This window comes from Puccinia triticina, chromosome 1A (assembly GCF_026914185.1).
Source record: "Puccinia triticina chromosome 1A, complete sequence".
NCBI lineage: Eukaryota > Fungi > Basidiomycota > Pucciniomycetes > Pucciniales > Pucciniaceae > Puccinia > Puccinia triticina.
This window is the reverse complement of record NC_070558.1, coordinates 277,942-301,027: the sequence shown is the minus strand read 5'-3', so window position 1 is coordinate 301,027 and position 23,086 is coordinate 277,942. Positions and strand designations below refer to the sequence as shown.

Sequence of the window (23,086 nt, the reverse complement as noted above, 5' to 3'; positions counted from 1 at the left end):
CAAAAGGAAAACCGAAGTGCAAAACTGTTGGCCTGATTTGTGGCCGCCCAGGGCTTACGTAATTAAGGGGTGACATCCTGATTTATGTAATGCTTGATCTGGGAAACTGACAGCGGAGCTTCCCGCGGCCATTTTGTCATGTTTAAGAGCACATAATTAGGCCCTGTTTGGTACCAGTGTATGATATAATCACTGCTTAATTCAATAAAAAAATACAAAATTCAACAGAATTTCTCCAATTTCTTCTTAAACTTTCAGGAAACCTACAGTACTGATCTCTTCAACTTTGAAATCAGATTCAACAGATTCAGCCATCTTCAGCACCATAATACCAATATATTGCTTTTGACCAATGTGAAGCAGGTGCTGAAGCATTTACATACATGTACTGCCATATCACAGGGGCAGGTAGCTGAGACTGAGAGTTGAGAATTGAGACACTTCAGTTAAAATACAACTGAACATCCTCCACTAATGCCATAAAATACAAAAACAATACAATAGATGATTAAAAAAAATTGCTCCAATAAGATAATCCGCAAGTTGCAATATTCCTGGTTGAAAACCAATGTCCGACCTACCCTCCAAGAAACCAAGAATAAAGAAAAAAAATGAAAACGGAGAGAAAGTTGAAAAGGTAGTTAATTAGATAGAGAAAAAAAAAGAAAATGTAAATGTAACAGAACATAACAGAGTACAATAGAAAGGAAAGAAGAAAGGGAAAAGAATCCGCTTGACATGGTCTGTGTGAGAATTCAAACCATCTACGCTTGGAACTGTCCGGGACCAGGGCCGAATCCTTCGTCAGGAACAGTCAAGCGAGCACACCCTTTACCATCACACCCGGCGTTGATAACAGACTATAGAAAAAACAGGGTGGATTAACTGATCATCCAAAACAAAAGACCAAGACTACTACTAGGACTTACATTCCCCCACCAATCCTGGATAAACCATTTGAAAAAAGATGCATCAGTTGTTTTTTACTGACAACAACTTAAATGGACGCCGAGTGATTTTTGACTTACGGGTTGTGAGTTTTTGTAACTGTTGTTGCAAAAAAAGTGTGAGCGAAGGTCAAACAACACAGTCCACAAAGCGTGGACTCGAAAGCGTGCTTCAAAGGGGGGAAGATACTCACAGGATTGCAAAGAACCTAGGGGAGGGGAAAAAAAAAACTCAACTCAGACATATCTATCTCAGTACAGCAGATTAGAGGTTTTTTAAAGCTTACCAGATCACTCCAAAGACTGCGATTGAAGCCGCAAGAGACGTGGCCAAGACCCATCGGTACTAAAGAGAGGATTACCACAGTTAAGCCAAAGAAGTTCCTTGCTAAACAGAAATGACCGGCAAGCTCACCTTTGACCACCAGGGGAAGTAGCGACGGCGAAGATAACCATTGACAAACAGAGCCACATACAACATAGGGAATGTATAAGACATGTTGTCTGTGATATACCCTTGTCATTAGCTTGTGATCAACAGACCAAGCTTTCAAACCATGAGGACTTACAAGGCGACCAGTCTGAAAGAATGGGGGGGGGAGGGGGGGATATCAGCTAGGGTATTCATTCAGAGGCAAGTTCAGATGTCTTTCTTACTGAGTGAGCCGGCTAAGAAAACTGGGACGTTGATGTATTTCCAGAAAGTGCCACCGCGTTTCTTGGCCAGATACCATAACGGTATTGGTACAATAGCCCCAATCAAAAAGAAGTAGGTCAGGGCATGATAGATCCTACCAACCGAGTAAACTCGTCTGTTTTGTTTTTCAAACAATCAATCCGTTAGTTTGTTGATAAATTTAACAAGATAAAATTCTAGCTATGCTTGCCCTGGACCAATTGCACCCTGAATCATCTCAGAAGTTAGCAGTCATTCGATGAGGATCAAAAGCAACTCGATAGGAATGCTCACCCAAATTACCGAGGCCGTATAGTACGTGCGGTAGCCTGGGCAAGTAAACCGATTGACTTGATTTGGTTCACAGAAATCAGATAGATTGGTAACTTGATTTCGAAATGATACCATCAAGGAAGAGCATCAGTTGATTAAACCAAACTCTACAAAGAAAAAGAGCAAGCAAATTGCCGACTGACTCTGCCAAGACAAGACGCCCACACCAACAAAGCACGCAACGAAACTAGCACCAGGTTTCGGTGAGCAACAATCTAGATATAAACCAAGTAGGAGAACTCACCTGGCAACCATCTGCGCAAAGAACAAATGCCTCGGCCCGATGTGAGCGTAATGTCCAATTTCTGGGAAGATGATAATCTCCGTTAGCTATAAGCCTGGTCATCATCAGGACAATATGGCTTACTCAAATCAGCGGCATCTAAAATCGCAGCACAAAGGTTGGTCAAATTTCAAATAAGCTTTGTGAAGTGCCCAAAGAATAAATGATAAGTACTTACAGCCAATGGCTTGTGCTGTAGAGACAAATCCGTACGACTAGAAATCACATATTCAGGAAAAATAAACAAAGCAAGTGACATTAAAGTACACATGAACTGACCTTGAATAGCATCACGGCGATGGGTCTGGAAGAGGGCAGTACTTTAAGTGTGAAGCTCCTCTTATTGAAATTAGGACTGTGAAAATACTGACTTTCCCGGGAGCAGGTAACCACCAATCAGCTCGGCCCTGAATGAGGAGGATAAGTAGGCTTCTGGTCAATTCAGGGATCTCCGAATGGTGGGATGTTTGTCGATCTCTTACAGGACATTCATTGTCACTTCACTGATCAAGCAGCACAGAGAGAAAAAGAATTAGAGAATGTCTTTACACGAAAGAAATTAAGGAAAATGATAGGTAACGGCTTACGTGTTGGTTACGGCATACACCATTCCACAAGGAATCACAAAGACCGCCGACATTGCTAAGGCAACCTATTGGCCTCGCGAGATAGAAGATGTGTATATAAGTACAAAATTCCTTGATGGTTAACTAAGAAGCTCTGACTGACAAATAAAGCCCAGACGGGATAACCAGTCTCATAATGCACATTGAAGGCAATCCCAGTAGCCAGAGAAAAAAGGAGAATTGTAAAATACCTAGCGAATTCAAAATTTTAACATCGAAGTCAACATCACCCTCGTTACCCTTGAGAGATGCGTCAGTTGAAACTTACCACCACTCGGGAACTTCACTATATGGTTTCATCAGTCGATTGTGAAGATCGGTAACTAAGTATTTAGTTTTTGTTTTTTTTTAAAAAAAAAGAGTTCAACGTTTGGCAAAGATCCAATGAAGACACCGCGTGAGTCTAAACCTTACATCCATCTCTACCAGATGCCGAATTCCACACTGATCGAAAGCCTTGAGCAAGCTCCTTGTGGTAGTATAAAGCCACGTGGACGATTACCGCAGTGTACATGGCAAAGAAAAATCCGTCTAGATATCGGAGCATATCAGCCAGCGAAAGGCTTGAGTTTTTTGAGGCATGCACTGACATAGGATACCGTTCCCAGCGGAAAGATAAGTTGGCGAGTACTCTTCGTAAGCAGTGATATTCAAAGTTTGCGTATTGGGGTCCATTACTCGAGTGATGTTCTGGAAACACGCGATTGTGAGCTCAAGAGAGAGTTGAGGGCCAGCTAGCTGTTGCGGAAAAACTTACATACGGCTTCCCCTAAAAAAGGAATCGGTTGGAGTTCAGCTTCTTCCTACAAATTAGGAGTATATCAGATAAACAAAAAACTAACAAATCTATCAAACACGCCGTTATCATTGATGGGTAGGTATCTGCCAATATTACGAAAAGGGAGTCAAATTAAATGTACTTCTCTTGGAGCTGTAATGAATGGAAAACCTACCCGGTGTTCCAGGTATTGGTGTACCAAAGTGCCGGGATTATCATGCCCAAGATGAGCTGACCGGCGAACTGATTGAGAACCGAAAACAAAGGCGTGATGATAGGGTCCCGTAGTAAACTGGCGACATTATCTAATTTATATCGTGTTAGCATTCAACAATCGTCTGGTTATGCAAAGCTAACACTTTGCTTACAGTCAAACGTTGGCCATGGGTTTCTGCGGTATGCGAATGATTGGCAAGAAGGTCAGAGTTCAACTTGAAAGTAACGATTGAAACGAGTTTATTCACAAGCCAAGTCCAGACACAGAGCCAGTAATGGCCGCCAGATTGACATGATCGGGCTTGATCCATGTCATCCAGTTGAAGGTACCCAGGAATCCTGCCACGGCATCCGGAAATACAAAGTATAATCCATAAAGCTTGAGGAGAGCGGGTGAATCGCAATGGATCAATCGCTGACGAAAATCCATGAGCAGTTGAAATGTTCGGCTTACCACGAACACGATGAGAAAGAAGCGATATCGACCCATTTTCCAGCCGTTAGCAATCGGGTTCGAGGCATCGTGAAACACGTTATTCAAAGCTGCGTCATAGACACGGTGAATTGATCAGCTGCGAGGGAGCCGCTTAGTCTTAGAGCTGCAAACGTACCCAGGCTTGCCAGGGATGTTGGCCATAACATCATGGGCGGGTAGACCAAGAACCTGGAAATTTTGGCGTGCCGCAAGTCAGCAAATAAGGTCAACTTGACATAAATACTGAAATCTACGACCTTCGTGTCATGCCGGAGAGGCCAAGCCCGAGCATCTGAGTTGATATTGCCATCAGTAACTGGAAGCCGGCGTCAGAAAAGCGACTGGTAAACACAAGATAGTCAATTCAGCTGGCCACAAGCGCGCCGATATACCCAGGAATATATTAGACATACCCCTCCAGCCCGTAGAACCGTTTGATTCTCAGCGTAGCAATTAAATCGGTGACCTAGAAATTTGAATGAATTAGCTGGGAGAATGAGACAACAATGACGAAGGAACCCAACTGACGTAAACACCGACTTGCCCTCCATACTGAAATAACAACAGACGTTGCAGATTTTCAGGTCATCAACTACCATCGAGGGCGATCTGATTTGGAGCACGACTTACCGTTACATTCCCCTAAAGTCAAGATGGGGGTCAGCTCACTGGAAAACAAACTGAGACTATAGAATAGCTCACCATGATAGTGATCAGAAGGTGTTCCTTCGCGTTGAAAGGACCTATGTGGAGGCCATCTCGCATAAATCAGTGGACATCTCCCTTTGGGAGATCAGCTAGTCCATTGAGAATCGTACCTGGGTTGAGGCTGAAATTGTAGCCAAACAGGTTGAATACATGCGTCGGCAGGACGGCGGCCAGAAACCGGCCAGCTGGGAGGGCGAGAACCTGTCCGACAAAGGTGTTGATGGAAATACCCGGAAGTCGGGCTTGGAAGAAGATGTTGACGCGTGCATTAAAAAAGGCAAGGGCCAAGTAAGCCAAAGCATATCAGACCGACTCTCCTTCAATAATTTCCAAAAGACTTATCTGTCCCGATGATTGTCCAAATAATTCCAATTGACCAGGCTCTAAATGTGCTGACAGGGAGCGATGGATCATCAGTACTAGGCGCAACATTGCGCACTTCTGGGAACGGTGTTTCCTCCAATAGAGCCGCCTCGATCTTAATTTCATCAATAATCTGCTGAGCCGCATCGCTTGTCAAATTGTTGTTTTGGATCGCTTCTTGGGCTCTTTCTAAAAGGCCGCTGGGGGCGTTGGGGTCAAGGTGATATCTGACAACGGTAAGGCCAGGATGCTTTTACGGTCAGTTTTTTCATGTTCTTACTTCTCAGTGCCTACATAGGAGCTGCATGATGACACTGACTTTGAAACTGCATCCTGAATAATCTTTCGGGCCTCCTGTAAGTCTAATTGGGCAGCCGTGGCAGTAATGTTTTTATCTGTAGGAATGCAAGATGTAGACAAACTTCCCCCGCGTTAACTATGGCTTCGGCTACCAGTCATTTCTTGGATCATACCATCAGCTTCAGATACGAAAGCCATCCCGGCTTCGCTGGCCAGCATTCCTTGACGCGCTTCCTTGTCAGTCGCAACCGAGGAACGCCGGCCACGTACCATCGACAAGGACCCATCATCGATCGAAGGCTTCTCTTCCAACGATGGGGTAACCTTGCGCCAAACGGTCATCGAGGAAAAGTGAAGTAGGGACCGGCGAAGCTTCGTGGAGTGCTTTGTTTGACTGAGGCACCCGTACAATGAGAGGGATACGGAGACTGGGATGACAGATGCGCTTGGGTCGGGTGGGGGAGTTCTTTGTTGTTCTTTGTGAGGCAAATTCTACCCGGAAGCGTGTAAACCCACCAAGGCTGACTTGACGTTGCCACGCTACTACCACATGAGAATTGCAATTTGGAGTGATAAACATACAAACGATTGCGACAACTACCGGGCTATGTCGTACTTTGAAGGTCGGTCATGTGTATGACTGGATGAGCCGAACTCAGCAACGGTGTGGAAAGCAAAACCGGCGATAAGTCATGGGAATTCCTCATTTGCCAACATCAAGGCCTGCAGCAACCTGCCATATCCCCATATCCAGCCAATCGATCGTGCCAGTCAGCTACAGATGTGCATACAATTCACCTGCAGCAAGAGGAATTCTGGCCGATAAGGAAGGGCAGATATATGATATATCCTCTCCGGGCGCCCGAAAGGGCAGCTAGGGGGGGATAGAAATCATAGAAGAACAGAAACTTGAGCTGATGTGACTTTTTTTCTCTCTTTTTTCCAAAGAAAAATCCATGTGCGAATTGCCGATTGGGAAATGTACATATCCAACATATGCATATTTACATATTTGGACAAACGGATAAATGCATATGTAAATATTTACATACTCATTGTATGATCACCTCGGCGAGCATTCTTGGCCAGGAGCCATCCAGAACCATCCTAAATCCGGGGAATCCAGATCATGGACAGACATGATCGCGCGCGTCTTGGACACATTTATTTAAATAATATAACCCAGGCGCGGCCGACATCGTCCACTCTGCGCAGCACCTGAAGTGGGCATCGCGGAGTGAGGCAATGGGCAGTATTGCGCACAAAAAAGTATTTTCTGATTTCTTGGTCTACCTCAACCACCAATGAGGTGGACAAAGAAATGCAGTCTTTGAGGGGGTAATAAACCCACTAAAGCACCCTTGGAGGAGCCAGATGGGAATAAATCCCAGCGCATCCAAAAAGATGGAGAAGTGGTAATACATTCCAAGTCGTCATGTAGCAATATACGGCCTGATTGCCAAGGTATACATGGCTCTATGCAGAATTAAAGTGGGCATAACAATGCTGACGATGATGAAAGCGGAAGTAGAAATAATAACTATGGGCGATGAAAATCCGAAGCAAGGAGAGTGAGGATGAGAAGAGTGGGAATGGGAGCTACCATTGGACAGCGAACCCGTTAGATTCAGGTTCGACGGCCCTGTAGGAAGTCAAGAAGGTGCGATCCCTGGAGGCTTGGTCGGCCAGGAACCCCCAGGCCTCCATCCAAGAGTGAATGAAGGCGTGGTCGCTGGCGTCGTGTTGGTCAGCAACATACAAGGTGTCGGCCAAGCCGGCCGAGTGGATGAGCTGCTGAGGGTCCTCCGATGACGGGCAGGTGGATGATGGGGATTGGAAGTAGACCTGCTCGAGCTTGGCGATCCATTGTTTGTTCGTCGGTCCTCCAGACGACGATGGGATGCTGCCGAGGTGGGTGCCGATCGGGATCTGTCCCCCGCCGTTGACACAGCCCGAGGGACAGGCCATGACCTCGACAAAGTCGTACGTCCGTCCGGCCTCCCCCCTTGCGCCATCCGCGCCCTGCTGCTGCTCCTTCCGTCTTCGCCCCATCACCCGGGCTCTCGGATTCGTCGTCCCTGTGGATGATGAGGCTGATGGGGCGATCTTCCGGATCAGGTTCTGGAGGTTCTTGAACCCGTAGAAGAGTGCCCCATAGAACAACGTTTCCAGTTCCTCCGTCGACACGCCATCCTGGATGCCGTTAGGAGGCAAAGAAGCATGGGCGAGTTGGAGCCGGAACTCGACGTAGTCCGATCCCCGCTTTCGGTCCACAGTCAGTCTCAGTCGATCGTGAAGATTCCCTCGATCCGTGGGAACACTAGCCCTGAGTAAGTTAAACAGGTATCCTCCACTGCTTGATCCTATGGGTGGGGGACGATCGATCCAGATGGGGATGCCGACCTGGTTGTTGGGACGATGACAGTCGATGGGCGGTTCGGATTCCTCAGTTTCTTGGGCTGCCTCGACGATATCGAATCCGTCCTCCTGGATCATATCCTGAACTTCACGGGTCGTCAGCACGCAATCAACGTCCTTGATCCGCTCGTCATCGCTCTGAAAATCCGGCCGACTGGCCTCGAGCTTTTTATCGTAGCAGGACATGACACAGACGTGGTAGATCTCCTCAACCGAGCCGAGTCCAACGGAGGCCGCAAAGCGGGGGCTCTTCAGCAGCGCGCCCTGGATCTGCTGGGCTGATTTGACCCGACTGATCATCTCCAGGATCCCGTTCTTCCCCTGGGTCTTCTCCGCATAGCAGATCCATGCCGGACAGCTACTGGCGAGGATTGGGGACTTGGCAGAACGACGACTCCCTTCCTCCTGTCGCCGTCTCTGTTCCTTGAACTCTCTCTGACTCTCGAGCAGATGCAGTCGCTGCGCAAAGTTGGTGTCGAGGACGAGCGCAAAGTTGTGTGAGCGGGTGAAGTATTTCTTCAAGACTTTGAATCCGGTCGACAGAGAGTCCAATTGGTTGTATGCAACGAAGGAAGCCAGGGAGTGAGAGGAGATCGAGAGGATCGGATAGCGGTTTGGTTTGAGGATCTCTTTGCGGACCTCTTGGACTGATTGGAGGGAGACAAGGATGGACTCCGATGAGGTTATACAGCCACTGTCAACGGGAGGCGAGTCAGTCGGAGGTAGATATGGGTTTTCTTGGTGCTCGGACTGACCTGCAAGCCAGACAGTCATTCAGGGTGATTTGTGCCTTGGGAAGAGGTTCGTTGAGTGGTGGTGGTGGTGGTGGCTGGTCATCGAGTGAGATCAGTGTTTTGGAGAGCGAGGGTGGCTCTTGCTTTGCTTGAGGTATGTTTGGTTTGGTGCATAGCTGGGATGGCCCGAGGTAGTCGTTGAGGTCGATGAGGTTGAGTGAGTTCGCAGTCATGATGGGTCTGGCTGCTGCTGTTTTCCGTTCGGGGAAGTTCCTTGGAAGGTTTGTGTGCCCCGGCCATCGGGTATCTCCCGGGTATCATCAGTCCGCCACCCCGAGCAAGATGTGGCCTCTCACGCTCAACTCTCTCCATCAACCATCCCAGCATTTTCTTGATCACATGGTTGGCTTGCATGGCTGTGCGGTGGATGACTGTGCAGTGTGCCAGAAGAGTGCCATTGTGCACTACAAAACATCACGCCAATCAAGAGCCTCCAGGCTTACAGTGAAGAAGGAGAAACTCGATGGCTACTTGGATGGGACTGACATGATGCTAATCTTATTGGTCAGGTTGCAAGCGGGCATGTGGGTACCCATTAGGGGAATTCATTCATTTTAGTCATCATGATAAGGAGACCGAACAACAGCACAGGCATACAAAGGGGGGAAAAGGTTTGATAGTTTCATCAACCAGGTTGGGATAAAAAGAGGCTGGATTAGATAGAAGCCGACGTGATCTAAGAGCAGCAGGTTCCGGGGAGCGGAGCAGAGCTCTTGCAGGGACAGCTTGAGCAGCTACAAGTCTTGCCCGCAGCGGCGCACGAGCATCGGTCGGGAGAGCTATTGGATCAAAGAAAGAGACACTGAGTCAGCAAGAGGTTGTTGGGGGAGAATCGGGGGCTATAGGAGGCCTGGTTTCGTAACTTACTCCATAGGCAAGACGGATGAGCTGCAGCCGCAGCCGGTCTCTTTGTTGCAGCTGCAATCCGAGAGGCTCCCGGAAGAGCACGGCTGAAAGACGGTGGAAAAGAATGGAAGTGGTGGTCAATTGGGAGGTGGTGTCTCGTTGGACCGAGCTGAAAGTCGCAACAACTCACCTGGCAGGTGCACGAGCGGATCAGGCCGTTGGCCAACTTGACATCGGGACAGCCACCTGCAGGCCAAACGAGACGCAAGAAAGGTCAGAGGGAGCAGAACTGCTTGTGCGGGAGGGAGAGAGGGACTAACAGGCAGGCATGGTCGATTGGTTTGATTGTGGATGGTTTGTGTGTACTGGGGTTGTGGTTGCAAGAGTGGGTTTCTGGGTTGGAGTACTGGATGGGTGAGGGGAAGGAAAGCGCAGAGATGGGGCGCGCTTAAGTAGCCGAGGAGTGCTCGCTGGGGCGGGGGAAGCGATGCCCGGGCATGACAAGTCTCAGAGTCAGGCTCTCTGAGTCGAAATCGCCGGCGAAAATAACGCACCGTGCAGATTTCCAAACGCGGGTCCGGGCTTATCGCCTCGGCAATCTCAGATTCCAGAATGACGTAAATAAGCACCTGTAGATACTGCCTGCCCCTGTAATGATCAACCGTCCCATGGGGCATGAGCACATTTCGCCGGCACGACCCTCGAAAACACCGCATACATGCAGCCCAACTCACAGGATGCTGAGCGAATTTCGCTACGTACATACCGCGCTTGATCCGGAAAGTTCGATGGAGCTGTCGAATATACTCCACCAACCAAAGTTATTGTACATCATTCTCAGCCAGCTGAGTGGTTTTTGCCGGGTGAAACACCTCATCAGGGCTCATCCATCCCTTCGCCCAGACACGTGTCTTCCTGAGATCACTGCCTCGCCCTCGTCGCTTGCTACGTATTATAGCTCCGTGCAGCCAATATGGCAGCCGCCAATGGCCATGGACCCCGCCCACCGGACCGCCGCTCAATCTCAATCAGCCTCCCAGTCATCATCCGAAGCCTATTGTGGTGTGTCACGAAACGAAACGACCCAACCTGGCAACCTGAAGATCACGTTTTCAGACAAAAAAAGAAATGAATGATCTCCGTACTGCGTCACGTCATTTTCTTGAGCGCCAAGAGCGTACTCTTCGTTGTCTTTCCTTCGATCTGTGCGATTCTGTGCTCGGTTAACGCACAAACTCATCATCCTTTGATTTGTATGAAGAAACGGAAAGAAACATGCATCTTCGAGTTCCACTCAAGCTCCACTCAACTTGCGCCAGGGTGCGCTCCGCGGCGACCCCCGAGAGCGCACAGACACCCCGTCCTCCCCGGGCTCCCGATCTGCGCCACACCACCCCAGGAGAGTCGCAGCGAAAGGAACGGAGGCCGAACCACCTTGGCACGGCTCTACACGAACCGACGGCGGGTGATGTACATCCTCTTGCGCCGCGGTCGACAGTGCGAACCCTGTGACGAGGACATCGACCAGCCGGACGTACGTTGAACCGGTCTCCGCAAAAGTCCAGTTTCTCTATGATCGAAGAATTGTACGTACGAGACGGAATGCAAGATGGACGGCGTAAGCTCCTTTCTCTCTGGACTGCTACGTACTTCAATCAGAGGGGCGAAGAGGTGGGGGAATAATGATGGATATACGCCGGGGCCAGACGAGCCGGCCACCAGGCCTGGACCACGTACGCGCCCCGCCCTCAACGGCTTGCTCGTTGAGGGATGCTGGTCGTCTGGGTCGGGTCGGTGGGCCGGCGAGGCGTACACAAACCGGTTCACAAATCTCTTCTCGATTTCTTGACTGAATTACCCCGCCACTTCGCCCCCTCGGCACCCGCCTCTGTGTTCTGCCTTTTCCTCTCTTGTTTGGAGACTGAGTTGGTTGAGACTTCTTCCATTCCACTGGTCATGTAGGGATACGGATCGATGAGTCGAGTCTGTTCGGAGTCGAGATACATAGATCAGGAACCGCTGTGGATGAGGATGCCATCATGTCTTTGAGTGTAAGCGTAATCGATCATTGTCCATTGGCAGTCGCCTCAATCATCTCCATGACCACACCCACCTCCTTTCCGCTACTCGGCCACGCACTGCTTTGAACGCTATGACTCAGGGATCTGATGTGGAAGACGATTGAATAATTATTGATATTGCTGGTGCTTCTATAAAAAAAGACAACAACAAAAAACGAAAGAACCTTGCTGAAGGAAGAAGAAAAAAAGTCGGGGAGAAAAAAAAAACGGGCCAAAAAAAAGGGGTGTGTACCTGGTGCTACAGTAAGTGTACTTTGGAGAGGCCAACGTAATGAAATGTTAAAACAAGACACAAAAGAAATAAAAAGAAGCCGGCTTGAAGTACTCATCTAGGGTCATCATGAATCGTAAGTTTTACAAGATTTTTTTTTCCGGTGTTTGTTTTTGTGAAAAAGAAAATACCCATTTGTTATCCAAGAACACAAGAAAAAAAAAGCGGGGAGAGAGTCGATTGGAGATACAAGTATCTAAGAGCAGATAAAAAAAAAAAAGGGAAGGGGGTGGGAGTAGCTTTGAGCGAGTGAATGAGCTCAAGCCTCGAGTGAAGCGGAGGTTGTTTGTTTCTCAGGGATGGAAGGGTCAGAGAACTGCTCGAGTTCGCCGCGGGAAGCGAGGTAGACGACCTTGGTTGGGGCGGTCCACTTGATGGGCGACTGCCTGGACCAGAGCTTTGCGAGGATGACGAGCAGGAAGCCGGTGATGAGGGTGAAGATGATCCAGTTGAGCCACGCAAAGGCCATCATCGTGCTGAAGCCTCGACAGATGAACAGGTTTTGACCTATCAACAACACATGTGGTGTTAGTCCGATCTGCTCCCTTTGTATACTGGAAGATTTTTCCAACTCACAGGCTAGGAGATCATAGGTCTGCGAACTCAATCCGCCGACACCGCCTGTTTTTTTTTTTTTTGTGTGTGTGGGTGATGAATAATGAATAAGCAGTCTGATAGAGACTAGAGGTAAAGGGGGTGAGGGACCAACCGAGGAGGAAGAACCACATGAAGGTGCAATAGGCCAGCTCGGCTGCGAGCGAGTTGAAGATGAAGTCCGGCCTGACCCGCTGGGCCCATACACTGGACAGACAAGGCAAACAAGATGAGCGGCCTCTGATGGAGTGGGATGGTGGTGTTGGGCTTACAAGACGGGGGTGAAGAAGGCGCCTACTGCGGCAGTGAAGGCGAGCTCGGCAGCGGGCGGATTATATCTATAAAAAAAAAAGCAAGGAATGAATACAAGTTGGAGGGTGTTTGTGTGTGTGTGTGGACTGACCCTCCATAGGTGTCTCGCTCGTAGGGGACGACGACGCAGGAGACGATGAAGAGGATGAAGGAGAAGAGGGCGACGATGCAGTAGAGCAGATGTTTGATTCCGGTGAGGGACTGGACCATGACGAATTGCTTGGGGGTGGGGGCTTGGTTGGATGCAGACATTTTCGGCGAAGGATGTGTGTGTGTGTGTGTGTGTTGGGTTTTTGGCTTTGGTTTTTTTTTTTCTTGGGTGGGGAAAGAGGCAGTCTAGAGGAGGGCTTTATAGGGTGATGTGTTTCGGCGGGGGCGTTGGTTAGCCCTGTGGGGGAGGACTGGTGCTGGGCAACGAGCGCTATGGCGAGGCTGCAGCTGCAGGGTCGAGCTTTGGGTGTGTTGGCGACGAGGGTGTAGCCTTACCAGAAGAGCTTGGGGGGGGCGATGGCGGGGAGAGGACTACTACTACTGCGGTACTTGGGTGGGTGGATGGGCAGTGGTGGGGGTGGACCCGTGTTAAGTAGTGGTGGGGGTGGGGGTGTGTGCGGCTAGGGGATCACTCGAGGGAGGATCGGCTGGGATGATCGGCTGATGTGCTCCGACGATCCAGGCCAGGCGGCGGGGCGGGCGGCGGGCGTCGTCGGCTCGGCGCTGGCAGCCAAAGAAAGCCCAGGCCGACTGACTGGCGCTGCGAGCCACTGCGCCAGCCAGCGACTGCGATGGCCACCAACCACGCCCAGCTGCCCGACCCGCGAGGGTCAGCACTCCCCCCAGGCACCCCGCCGCCCGCCCAGCTGACCAGACGCTGCTTGCCCACAGGTTCATCGCCGGCCTGCTCTCCGGCCTCACCAAGCTCGCCGTCGGCCACCCCTTCGATGTGCGTCACCGGCCCCATATCCCCCCATCTCCACACACACACTCACCCCCCCACCCTCGTGTGCCACACACAGACCATCAAGCTCCGCATCCAGTGTGCACCCGCGGGCGTCTTCCATGGCCCGCTCGACTGCTTCCTCCAGACCATCCGCAATGAAGTTGAGCCCCACACCCAGCCCCAAGATCATCGTCAGAAGAAGAAGAAGAAGAAGCTCAACCCGCCAATCGCGGTGTCCTAGGGCCCCCGCGCACTCTACAAGGGCGCCTCTCCCCCGGCCGCCGGCTGGGCGGTCTCGGATGCCGTGCTCATGGGCTCCCTCGAGCGCTACCGGCGCTGGCTCGGCCACCTCGAGTCTCCCGACGGCGCTCAGCCCCTCTCGCTCCGCTCCCATGCTGTACGTGCTCTCCACCCACACCCCCACCCCCGCCCCGACCACTCGGCACCCAGTGCTCGCTCTTCCATTATGTAGGTCGCTGGCGCCCTGGCCGGCTGGACGGTCTGCTCGATCGTCACGCCGATCGAAACCATGTTGAGTAGTCACGCTGACATATATACACACCCCGCCCTCCGAACACACCACTCACGCTCTTCCCCCTCGCCAACGATCGTCCGTCGAGCGAACCCCAGAAAAGCCAAGCTACAGATCCAGACCTCCGATCCACGCACGAGACTATACACGGGGCCGATCGACTGCGCCTCCCAGATCGTGCGCGCCGGCGGCCTCCAGAGCCTCTACCGGGCCCTCCCCGCCACCCTCATCTTCCGCACCTGCTTCGCCCTCATGTTCTCCTCCTACCACGCCCTCAACCACCTCTTCCAGACCTTCGCCACTCATCACCCCTCCAGCCTCTTCGCCCTCGGCCCCTCCGTCTCCAAATTCATCGCCGGCGGACTCGCGGCGGAAGTCTTTTGGCTCGTCGGCTATCCGCTCGACACCGTCAAAAAGTCAGCCCGGAACCCCTCCTTTCCCTGCAATCCCTCTGGCTTAACGGTCGTTTTTTTTTGCTTTGGGGTAGTCGGATCATGTGTGACTCGCTGACGAATCGACGCTATCCGACGTGGCTCTCAGCCGCACGGGCGATCAGGCTCGAGGGCGGCATCAAAGTCAGTCGCCGTCCTCCCCTTTCATGAGCCATCCGTCTGCTGAACGCTCTCTGCTCTCGCTCGCGGCTGGCGACAGGCATTTTACCGGGGGATGACGCCGTGTCTCTTGCGCGCCTTCCCGACGAATGCCGCCGCACTCGCCGTCTGGTCCGTCATCCCATCCTCACCATCTCTCCTCATCTCCCCCCGAGCGCTTATACCATTCTTCCTCCGTGGTTGTAGGGAAGGCGCTATGAGAGGTATGCGGCCTTGATCAGCCACTGGACCCAAATGTGCATACAACATATACGCAGCCCTCCTTTAAGATTTCACGTAATGAGAACAACTGATACATGGTTTCCAGCAGGATGAAAATCTTTGGGAGGTGCTGGTGTGGGAGAACAAGCTAGTGTCTGTCGCCAAGCTTCCTTCCTTGAGCAAGCAAATGCTGCAGATTTCGTTTCATTTCTTGAGCAAGCAAATGTTGCAGATTTCGTTGCATTTCTTTTTTTTTTTTCGCTTCAGGCTTAATGTGTAGTGGCACATGCCAAGTCAAAGACTTTCAGATTCCAAACATGATCCTACTTCCTATGCCCATCATGAATTACGGCCAAGATGTTTAATCTTCTCGATTGCCCATTGCACGCACTCCTTTAAGAGATCTTCATGGCATGCATATTAAATCCTTGTGCATCTTAAATGTCTGAGTTTTGACCAAAGGACTCCTTTAAATCCTTCTCATACTTCATGCAAAGCCATTTGATCACCGAATCATGATGAATATGATGCCATAATGACGGTGTCCATGACTATGCTTGTTATACAAGATCAAAGGCTATTAATCAGGGTGTTGAATGGCTACTTGGGACCTGGGCCTGCCCGACTCATCTATGTTCGATGATGATGGACAAGATTCTTCAGCTTGGCTTCTGGATTTTTTAAATATGTTGATAATATGTAATCTGAGTGTGTTCCCTCAAGTGGTCCTCCGGAGTTCCATGAACTGAGCCTGAAAAAATCTGTGTAAATCAACACATCATCTCATTCTTTATGAGGCAAGAAAAAAAAAAAGGAAACATAGAGTGAATTTGTTGTGATATGTGTAAATAGATAAATAGATATGTATGTACAAACCTTGGAGTACTGCTGATCCTTACTTATAAGCTCTTGATGATCGGCAAGAGTGGCTCAGCTGTGGGGCTTGACAGGGATGCCACAGCCGAGGCTGACTGGAGAAAGTATCTACGTCCTATTTAACAGTCTGACTCTGACTCTGAGTCTGGCTGTTAGGCTGCGGTGTGAATCTGTATGCAATCTATCGAAGACTCAGACTGTTACTTTTTTCAGTCGGTCTGCTTCTCGATTCCAAATTGGGAGGGTTGAAGTGTTTCTGTTCGAATGGATCTGATGATGTCTTCTAGCCAGTATTTACTTGTTTATTTATTTGGATAAGCAAGCTCCGAATGGCCAGGTTGCAGTAAGAGTAGGTCTTCGGACGGTTGTCCCAGATCCACCAGCGCAAGTCCGCGGCGGGCGAGGTGCCCAAGATTGTGAAGGCGGTTGTTGGGAACTGGGTTGCCAGCGGAATAAGCTTGGAGGATCGGTCGGTCTGATCTGACGAGCAATCAGATTCCCAGCGTCCACACCGGCCGTCGCTTGGGTGATCGACGGTGCGGGCGGGACTGCTGGATGGAAAGCCGCTTCTGTGGCCGATTCTAGGTTTTCTTGCGCTTACCTCATCCTCCCACCGTTGGTGGTCTTCTTCGATCGACCGTTTTCTTCTGCAAACCCAGTCAGCCATCTCCATCCTTGAGCCCGATCAGTTTGGTCAGCCCCGGCCAGACAGGACAACCGCCTGAGCACAGTGCTGTGCCCGCCCAACTATTTAAGCAACTCTCCCATCCCTGGCCCCGTGTCCCCCCCCCCTCCCTCCCTCCCTCTCCCCAACCATCAACAACCCACTTCCCAAAAAAACCAAAACCAAAACCAAAACCAAAACCAGAACCAAATCCAAATCCAAGCCACCATGTCCTCCGACCAGCACCACTCACTCCCAAGACCACCCAACCGTAAGCATCTCCACCCTAATACACAGCCAACTGACCAGCAACTAACCACACTGCGCTTGGCTCCATCTAGTCATCAATCCCATCACCACCCACCCCCATCCATCCGGCCCTCGCTCCCTGCCTCAGGCCAGCAAAAACGAACGCCTGCTCTCTCCCTCGGCAGACTCCCCAACCTCCCCTCAGCAGCATCCACCCGCCTCACAGCCACGGAACAGACCTCTGATCTTCTCCTACCAAGACAAGGACTCCCAACCAGCATCGCCCGTCCCATTCCATCTTCCATCCTCTTCATCATCTCAATCATCCAGATCTTCATCAAACTCAAAGCAGCAACAGCAGCAGCAGCAACCACAGCAGCAGCAGCAACCACAGCAGCGCCCTCGGATCAGGACCGATTCGTTCTTTGGGATCGACACAATCGAACCCTTTGAACAATCACCTCATCCCATCTCTGCCTCTCAACAACCCACCATCAACCATACCCTCCATTCGGATCCCCGTATCCAACAGCAACCACTCGACCCCAACCAATTCCCTCAGGGCCAACCGGCCAATCCCAACCTTCGCCCCTCCTCGTTCTATGGACTTCAAGTCGATCCCACCGTAGAGCGCTCACAGGGCCACTCGAGTCCAAACTACAGATCAAGCGGCACAAACAGTCCTTCATCCAGTCTACCGCCGGACTCAGCCGAACATCGATACCGCCAAACCAACGCCCTCTCCCTCGGTCGCTCCAGCCAACGCCGCCAATCCAGCAGACTCAGCTCGATCCCTCATCCTCAAGAGGGCTTCCTTCTCGACCCCAACAACCCCAACAGTCTCTCCGCTGGCCCACTACTCGACAACAGCCATCTCAAACCTGGCAACAAGGCCAAACTCTTGAACCATGCCAAAAGTTTGCCTCCTCCTTGCGTACTTGCATCACAATAACATGCGCTCAAAAAAAAAAAACCCCTCTCATTTTGTCCCTCTTTCCCAGCACTCGAGCTCTATCGAAACAACGCTAAGAAGACCAACGATCCCGAGGTGATGTTCGAGTTTGGATGTTTCTTGATGGACCTGGTGAAAGAGATGAACGGCGAGGATGATGAGGACTGGTAATTCTTCCTTTTATACATCTAGTCTCACTGGAAGAGTGTACTTAATTCTCGTTGTCACTAGCAAATCTATCGACGGCCAAACTGATTCCCTCGATGGTCAGAGGCGAAGGTCTACTTTGGATCCTTCTTCCAAGTCCTCATCACCTGGATGTGCCAACACGTAAATTCCTGTCCCTCTTTCCCCTTTTGATTACCAGTCAATTGACATTTTTGCATCGCAGTGAAAGAGAGAAGGAAAAGGCTTCGCTTACCCAGGAGGCACTATTCTTGCTCCAGAAACTATCGAACCGAGGGCACGTCCAGTCACAATTTCTATTGGCCGATTGTTACACCAAAGCCATCGGGACCGCGGGTGGTGTATCCTCCGCTGGGATTCAACAGCTCGGAAGTGGTGGACCCGGATTGGATCTCTCAAGTCCCATGACCCGGAAGGGCTCGAAGCAAGATTACGAGCGCGCCTTCCCCCTCTTCGTCTTGGCTGCCAAACACGGCCATGTCGAAGCCATGTATCGTGCTGGACAGTGCTGCGAGTTTGGCTGGGGAACTCGCAAAGAAAGGGACAAAGCTCTCCAGTTCTATCGGTCAGTTGATCACTTTTTCTTTGCTTGGTCGAGTTGCTTCTGTCTGATCGTTGGTCTTTGGGTGCGATTATACAGGAAAGCTGCAATTGCTCAACACCCTTTGGCCATGTATCGGCTCGGTCTGGCTGACTTGAATGGTGATCTAGGCCAACCAAGAAAGCCGAAGGATGGTGTGAAATGGTTAAAACGAGCGGCGGAAGTGAGTTTTTTTTTTTTGAATCATTCATGCGTTCTTTCCGGTGCTAATCCAGACCTGACGGTCATCTTTAGCTGGCAGATTCGGCACACCCGAATCCGCTGCACGAGCTCGCTCTGCTACACGAACGTGGCTTGGAACATGTGGTCTTTGTCGATTACGATTATGCAGTTGAGCTGCTCGCTCGGGCAGCAGAGCTAGGGTATGCACCAAGTGCATACAAGCTAGGCGAATGTTACGAGTACGGAAGGATGGGATGTCCTCAGGATGCGGCGTTGAGCATCCATTATTACAGTTGAGCTTTCACCCTTGGTTTCTTTGTGGCCCAAACGTGAAAATTGGCACTAAACCGCTCTGTGTGCAGATATTGCGGCTCAGCAGAATCATAAAGAGGCCTGTTTCGCTCTCACTGCTTGGTATCTCGTCGGCTCTCCAGGTGTCTTGCCCCAATCAGATACAGAGGCGTATTTGTGGGCGAAGAAAGCGGCAGAGGCTGGGTTGGCGAAGGCTGAATATGCCGTCGGGTACTTCACCGAGGTGACTAGTCTTTCGAGATTGGATTCCAGTCCTCCAGAGATACTGATCAAGTATATTTTTATTTCCCTTCGCTTTGCATAGGTTGGTGTCGGGACGATTCGGGATGAGCGGGAAGCGCAACGCTGGTTCAGGAGCGCAGCCGAGCACGGCGACAAGCGAGCCAAAGAGCGTCTGAAGAACGCGGCTGGTGGGCTGACGGTGATCGAGGACAGCACCAACAAGGAGACGAGCAAGAGTGGCGTTGCTGGTGCTGGTGCTGGTGGCAAACGTAAGAGTCGCGCAGCGCTCACTAGCAGACGCAACTCGAGCAACCCAAACGAAAACTCCCTCCCCAACGTCCATCCCCCCCTTCCTTCTTCCACTCCCGGTCTTAGTCCAATCACCGCCGATAACAAGAAAGGAAAAGAAGACTGTATTATCGTGTAACTCTCTTTGATTCTTCTTGTTGTACTTTTTCCCCTCTTTCCTTTCTTCCTTCCTTTATCGGCGAGGTCGGCTTCTCTCGTCCCTTTATATATTTCATTTATTTTTCAAGGAGCAGCCCATTAAAGGAGCACAGACGCTCACCCTTGTCTAGAACCTATTCTTTCCTGTCCTCTGTCTCTTTTCTCCTTATTTGACTTGCGAGATTATACTTTGATATTGTTCGATAATGTATTCCTCTCTTTCTCTGCGCTTTTGCGCTCTCTGTATCTTTGAATAATTCATATCTTCGTTTTTTTTCCATCCATCCTTTTTTTCTCTTTTGGTCACTCCGCCTCACCCCCCCTCCTTACTTTTGTTGATCGGTGGAGGGAGCATTGACTGGTCCACAAGCTGAAGAAAATTCCCGCGTGCTGGTTGGATTGGGACTGATGCATGCAAAGCTGTGACACTGCTGGTCATGAAACACCCTGAAACACCCCGTCGGGTTTGTTGAGAAGGTATTTTTTCAACATCGAAAGTAAACCAAATTTTGGACAGCTACAATGGCATTCCCGAACCAGATCTGGGGCCTGTAACCACAGCCTTCATGCACGCGGTAGCGAAGGGGGAGGCCTGGCAGCGCGGCTGCCGCACTCGTGACCAAGCTAGTTTCTCAAGCTATGTTTTGATGAGGAGCGGTGGGACAAGCCTATCAAAATGGCTTTTGTTTGGTGAGAGAGAAGGACACGGTTTGTGGTTTGAATTAGGACACATCAGGGCAGATAAAAGGACAGTGGTATAACGATTGGACAGCAAACAATCAAACAAAAAATAAGTAATAAAAAGTACAAGCTACTTGAACTACTGCTTGACATAACAGAATGGGTTGACGAAAGGAACTCAGTTAGTTAAGCCCTGGTTTTGACAACCTGCTAGGTCTAAGCAGATACCGAGGACCTATAGGTGACGGAAAGGGTCGAAAAAGAAAGTAAGATTATCTGATGAAGTAAATTGCTAGCATGAAAACTGTATCTTCTTACCAAGTCAAGCTTCCATCCCGATTGACATTGGTGGCCGGCCAAAGGGTCGGAGAAGAACTTTTGGTCAATGCAAACGTTGAGGAGCGACGAGAGCTGTTGTCCGACGGGGCAGCCGTTCTTGCCATTACGTCCCGGACCGAAAGGTAGCACGGTAGCCTCAGCGTGCAGAGGTTTGGTGAGCCCCAAGATTGAGACGTCGAGGCAGAGTTTAAGGAGCTGGGAGAAATTATCATGTGAGTAAGTTGGCTGTGGTCGGTAGAAAACACGCGGCAGTGAGTAATAAGTACTGACTGCATCGAGTTTGCCATTCTTGCAAGTGGAGTCCTTGTTGGCCTTGGAGAAAAAGCTCTTGTTGACACATTTGTGAAGCTGCGAGCTGTAGTGTTCGTTGCGGTTGCAACGGTCAGAGTCGTTATCTCCGTTTCCGAGAGCACCGACGGAACCAGAGTGGTTTTTCTTGGGCTTGTCGTTGTCGCCAGCGTCGTTGAAGGATTGGGCACCGGTAAGTCCGTCGCCGTCTTCGCCGTGGTGCTTGGGCTTTTTGGGATGCGAGCTGGGCGATTTGGCCTTGCCGCCGTCGGGGGAGGAGGCATCTTGACCATCACCGCCGGCGTCGTTGAATGATTGAGCACCGACAGAGCCGTCGGCGTCGGGCTTGGGCTTCGCATGGTGCTTAGGCTTGGCCTGGTCGTTGGAGTCTTCGCCGTCGTCGATTGATTGGGCCTTGACCGGATCACCGTGGCCAGCGGGCGCTTTGCCAGACGGCTTGAAGCTGCTACAGCCCTCGTAGTCGTAGTTGACCTGAGGCAACGAAGGCCAAAAGTAAGTAAAAGTCGAGAACGCGTGAAATGGAGGGTTACGCGTACCTTAGCACATAATCCTCCCAGCATGAGAGGAAGATTCAAGGAAAGATCAACGGTAGGAGCAGCCGGGCCATCGAAGTGGCAAAGCCATCCGAGGCCAACACCACGCTCGGAGAGGGGGAGCTTGGCACGTTCATTCAAGGGGGCGGCGGAGACAGCGATAGCGAGGCCTAAGGTGGACGCGGCCTTCTGTTGGATTGAGAAAAGCATTTTCGAGGCGGTTAAAAGGAAGGCGACAAGTTGGTAAGGTGGAAGGAGTGTTTTGGTAGCTGTGGAAGGGTCAAGTGGTTTGAGTACGAAGGAAGGTATGAAAACTGATGTCGAAAGATTACAACAAAAATAGCACAGATGGTGAATGATGGATAGAGACCGACGGTGGGGGGAAGAGGAGAGTCTCTTTAAGAGCTGCTGGGAAGAGCCGCTTGGTCGAAGCGATTTCTCGATCGACCAGGCGCAGGAGAGAGTCTCTCCTCATCGGCCAGCCGACCCCACGGCCACCCAGGGCATGATGACCAGGGCGGACCGGCGCAGGCACCTTCTCAAGTACTCAGACTCTAGGGACCGCTGAGTCCTGATCGTGCTGTTGGTGACGCTCGAATGGTGTCGGCGTATTGGCTGAGGGAAGCGTTCCTGCGCTTGGTCGAATCTCAGCCCATTCTCCGACGAGATAGTCCATCTCACCATCGGGCTCCGGCAGTGCTCGGTTCACTGCAAGCGCGCCTTCCGTGAGGGTTCCAGGTCGGTAATCTTCGTATTGCGCCGTTCTGGTGCTTCGAGACGGTTCCTTCCGAGGCGAGCATGATGCAACTCCACAGTACGGTATACCTCTCTTCAGGATAGTCCCCGGAACATGGTGATGAAGGCGTTCTCTTCCGCTCGGTACTGGGACGGCATTCGCAGCCCGAGGGCCCATGCCCCACACCGGGAGGGCTCATGCGCGAAGCCATCAGTAAGTTAGAACTTAGGACTTACTACTGCTTGTCCCGCCGAAAACTGTCGGGTGGGTCGGCGCGGTACCACTCAAAGTCTGTCGAGAGGCCAAAGGCTTCCCTCGTGAACGCCTTCACCTTCGGGCCTTAACTAGCTAAGTTCGACTAGACATGTCTGCAGGGTCACCCACATGGCCAATTCTGAGGGTGTTGGGGGAACACTGGACAGGTTGCTGGGTCCACCCGACCGGTTTGTTCGAGATATCACCTCGGGCTCAGTCCAGTGAATGGCGGCTCAAGTAACGCTCTGTCGGCAATAACG

At 50.9% G+C, this 23,086-nt stretch overlaps 10 protein-coding genes across 10 annotated transcripts; 4 read left to right on the top strand and 6 right to left on the bottom strand.

Annotated features, from left to right (window-relative positions):
* Window positions 1–764: 764 nt before the first annotated feature.
* PtA15_1A41 (uncharacterized protein) lies at window positions 765–6,047 on the bottom strand (the record flags this gene model as incomplete). Its single annotated transcript, XM_053165446.1, has 34 exons — window positions 765–860; window positions 930–944; window positions 1,029–1,047; window positions 1,142–1,156; window positions 1,235–1,293; window positions 1,363–1,451; window positions 1,517–1,528; window positions 1,605–1,759; window positions 2,201–2,261; window positions 2,324–2,338; window positions 2,418–2,454; window positions 2,519–2,543; window positions 2,611–2,646; window positions 2,722–2,742; window positions 2,827–2,891; window positions 2,969–3,056; window positions 3,134–3,188; window positions 3,280–3,396; window positions 3,456–3,555; window positions 3,708–3,747; window positions 3,819–3,948; window positions 4,012–4,034; window positions 4,108–4,238; window positions 4,314–4,402; window positions 4,471–4,523; window positions 4,589–4,675; window positions 4,748–4,800; window positions 4,863–4,886; window positions 4,965–4,976; window positions 5,037–5,077; window positions 5,153–5,243; window positions 5,440–5,632; window positions 5,725–5,800; window positions 5,879–6,047. 34 exons carry the CDS (start codon window positions 6,045–6,047, stop codon window positions 765–767), a joined length of 2,292 nt encoding a protein of 763 aa, XP_053016258.1.
* Window positions 6,048–7,304: 1,257 nt separating this feature from the next.
* Window positions 7,305–9,090, bottom strand: PtA15_1A40 (uncharacterized protein; the record flags this gene model as incomplete). Its single annotated transcript, XM_053165435.1, has 2 exons — window positions 7,305–8,817; window positions 8,879–9,090. 2 exons carry the CDS (start codon window positions 9,088–9,090, stop codon window positions 7,305–7,307), a joined length of 1,725 nt encoding a protein of 574 aa, XP_053016257.1.
* A 503-nt stretch (window positions 9,091–9,593) lies between these two features.
* PtA15_1A39 (uncharacterized protein) lies at window positions 9,594–10,093 on the bottom strand (the record flags this gene model as incomplete). The annotated part of the gene is made up of 4 exons (XM_053165423.1): window positions 9,594–9,696; window positions 9,785–9,867; window positions 9,954–10,009; window positions 10,084–10,093. 4 exons carry the CDS (start codon window positions 10,091–10,093, stop codon window positions 9,594–9,596), a joined length of 252 nt encoding a protein of 83 aa, XP_053016256.1.
* Window positions 10,094–10,500: 407 nt separating this feature from the next.
* PtA15_1A38 (uncharacterized protein) lies at window positions 10,501–11,306 on the top strand (the record flags this gene model as incomplete). Its single annotated transcript, XM_053165412.1, has 2 exons — window positions 10,501–10,871; window positions 10,931–11,306. The coding sequence occupies 2 exons, from the start codon at window positions 10,501–10,503 to the stop codon at window positions 11,304–11,306; spliced, it is 747 nt and encodes a 248-aa protein (XP_053016255.1).
* Window positions 11,307–11,335: 29 nt separating this feature from the next.
* PtA15_1A37 (uncharacterized protein) lies at window positions 11,336–11,910 on the top strand (the record flags this gene model as incomplete). Its single annotated transcript, XM_053165401.1, has 2 exons — window positions 11,336–11,381; window positions 11,726–11,910. 2 exons carry the CDS (start codon window positions 11,336–11,338, stop codon window positions 11,908–11,910), a joined length of 231 nt encoding a protein of 76 aa, XP_053016254.1.
* A 464-nt stretch (window positions 11,911–12,374) lies between these two features.
* PtA15_1A36 (uncharacterized protein) lies at window positions 12,375–13,273 on the bottom strand (the record flags this gene model as incomplete). The annotated part of the gene is made up of 6 exons (XM_053165390.1): window positions 12,375–12,622; window positions 12,692–12,736; window positions 12,825–12,916; window positions 12,982–13,047; window positions 13,113–13,129; window positions 13,229–13,273. 6 exons carry the CDS (start codon window positions 13,271–13,273, stop codon window positions 12,375–12,377), a joined length of 513 nt encoding a protein of 170 aa, XP_053016253.1.
* A 530-nt stretch (window positions 13,274–13,803) lies between these two features.
* Window positions 13,804–15,318, top strand: PtA15_1A35 (uncharacterized protein; the record flags this gene model as incomplete). Its single annotated transcript, XM_053165379.1, has 9 exons — window positions 13,804–13,841; window positions 13,904–13,961; window positions 14,035–14,118; window positions 14,200–14,355; window positions 14,431–14,489; window positions 14,589–14,906; window positions 14,978–15,065; window positions 15,142–15,212; window positions 15,288–15,318. 9 exons carry the CDS (start codon window positions 13,804–13,806, stop codon window positions 15,316–15,318), a joined length of 903 nt encoding a protein of 300 aa, XP_053016252.1.
* Window positions 15,319–17,070: 1,752 nt separating this feature from the next.
* Window positions 17,071–19,953, top strand: PtA15_1A34 (uncharacterized protein; the record flags this gene model as incomplete). The annotated part of the gene is made up of 9 exons (XM_053165368.1): window positions 17,071–17,113; window positions 17,184–18,008; window positions 18,093–18,210; window positions 18,275–18,373; window positions 18,435–18,794; window positions 18,870–18,993; window positions 19,065–19,284; window positions 19,355–19,527; window positions 19,609–19,953. The coding sequence occupies 9 exons, from the start codon at window positions 17,071–17,073 to the stop codon at window positions 19,951–19,953; spliced, it is 2,307 nt and encodes a 768-aa protein (XP_053016251.1).
* An 879-nt stretch (window positions 19,954–20,832) lies between these two features.
* PtA15_1A33 (uncharacterized protein) lies at window positions 20,833–22,045 on the bottom strand (the record flags this gene model as incomplete). The annotated part of the gene is made up of 4 exons (XM_053165357.1): window positions 20,833–20,889; window positions 20,973–21,188; window positions 21,264–21,773; window positions 21,839–22,045. 4 exons carry the CDS (start codon window positions 22,043–22,045, stop codon window positions 20,833–20,835), a joined length of 990 nt encoding a protein of 329 aa, XP_053016250.1.
* Window positions 22,046–22,382: 337 nt separating this feature from the next.
* On the bottom strand, window positions 22,383–22,748 carry PtA15_1A32 (uncharacterized protein; the record flags this gene model as incomplete). Its single annotated transcript, XM_053165346.1, has 1 exon — window positions 22,383–22,748. One exon carries the CDS (start codon window positions 22,746–22,748, stop codon window positions 22,383–22,385), a length of 366 nt encoding a protein of 121 aa, XP_053016249.1.
* Window positions 22,749–23,086: the final 338 nt, after the last annotated feature.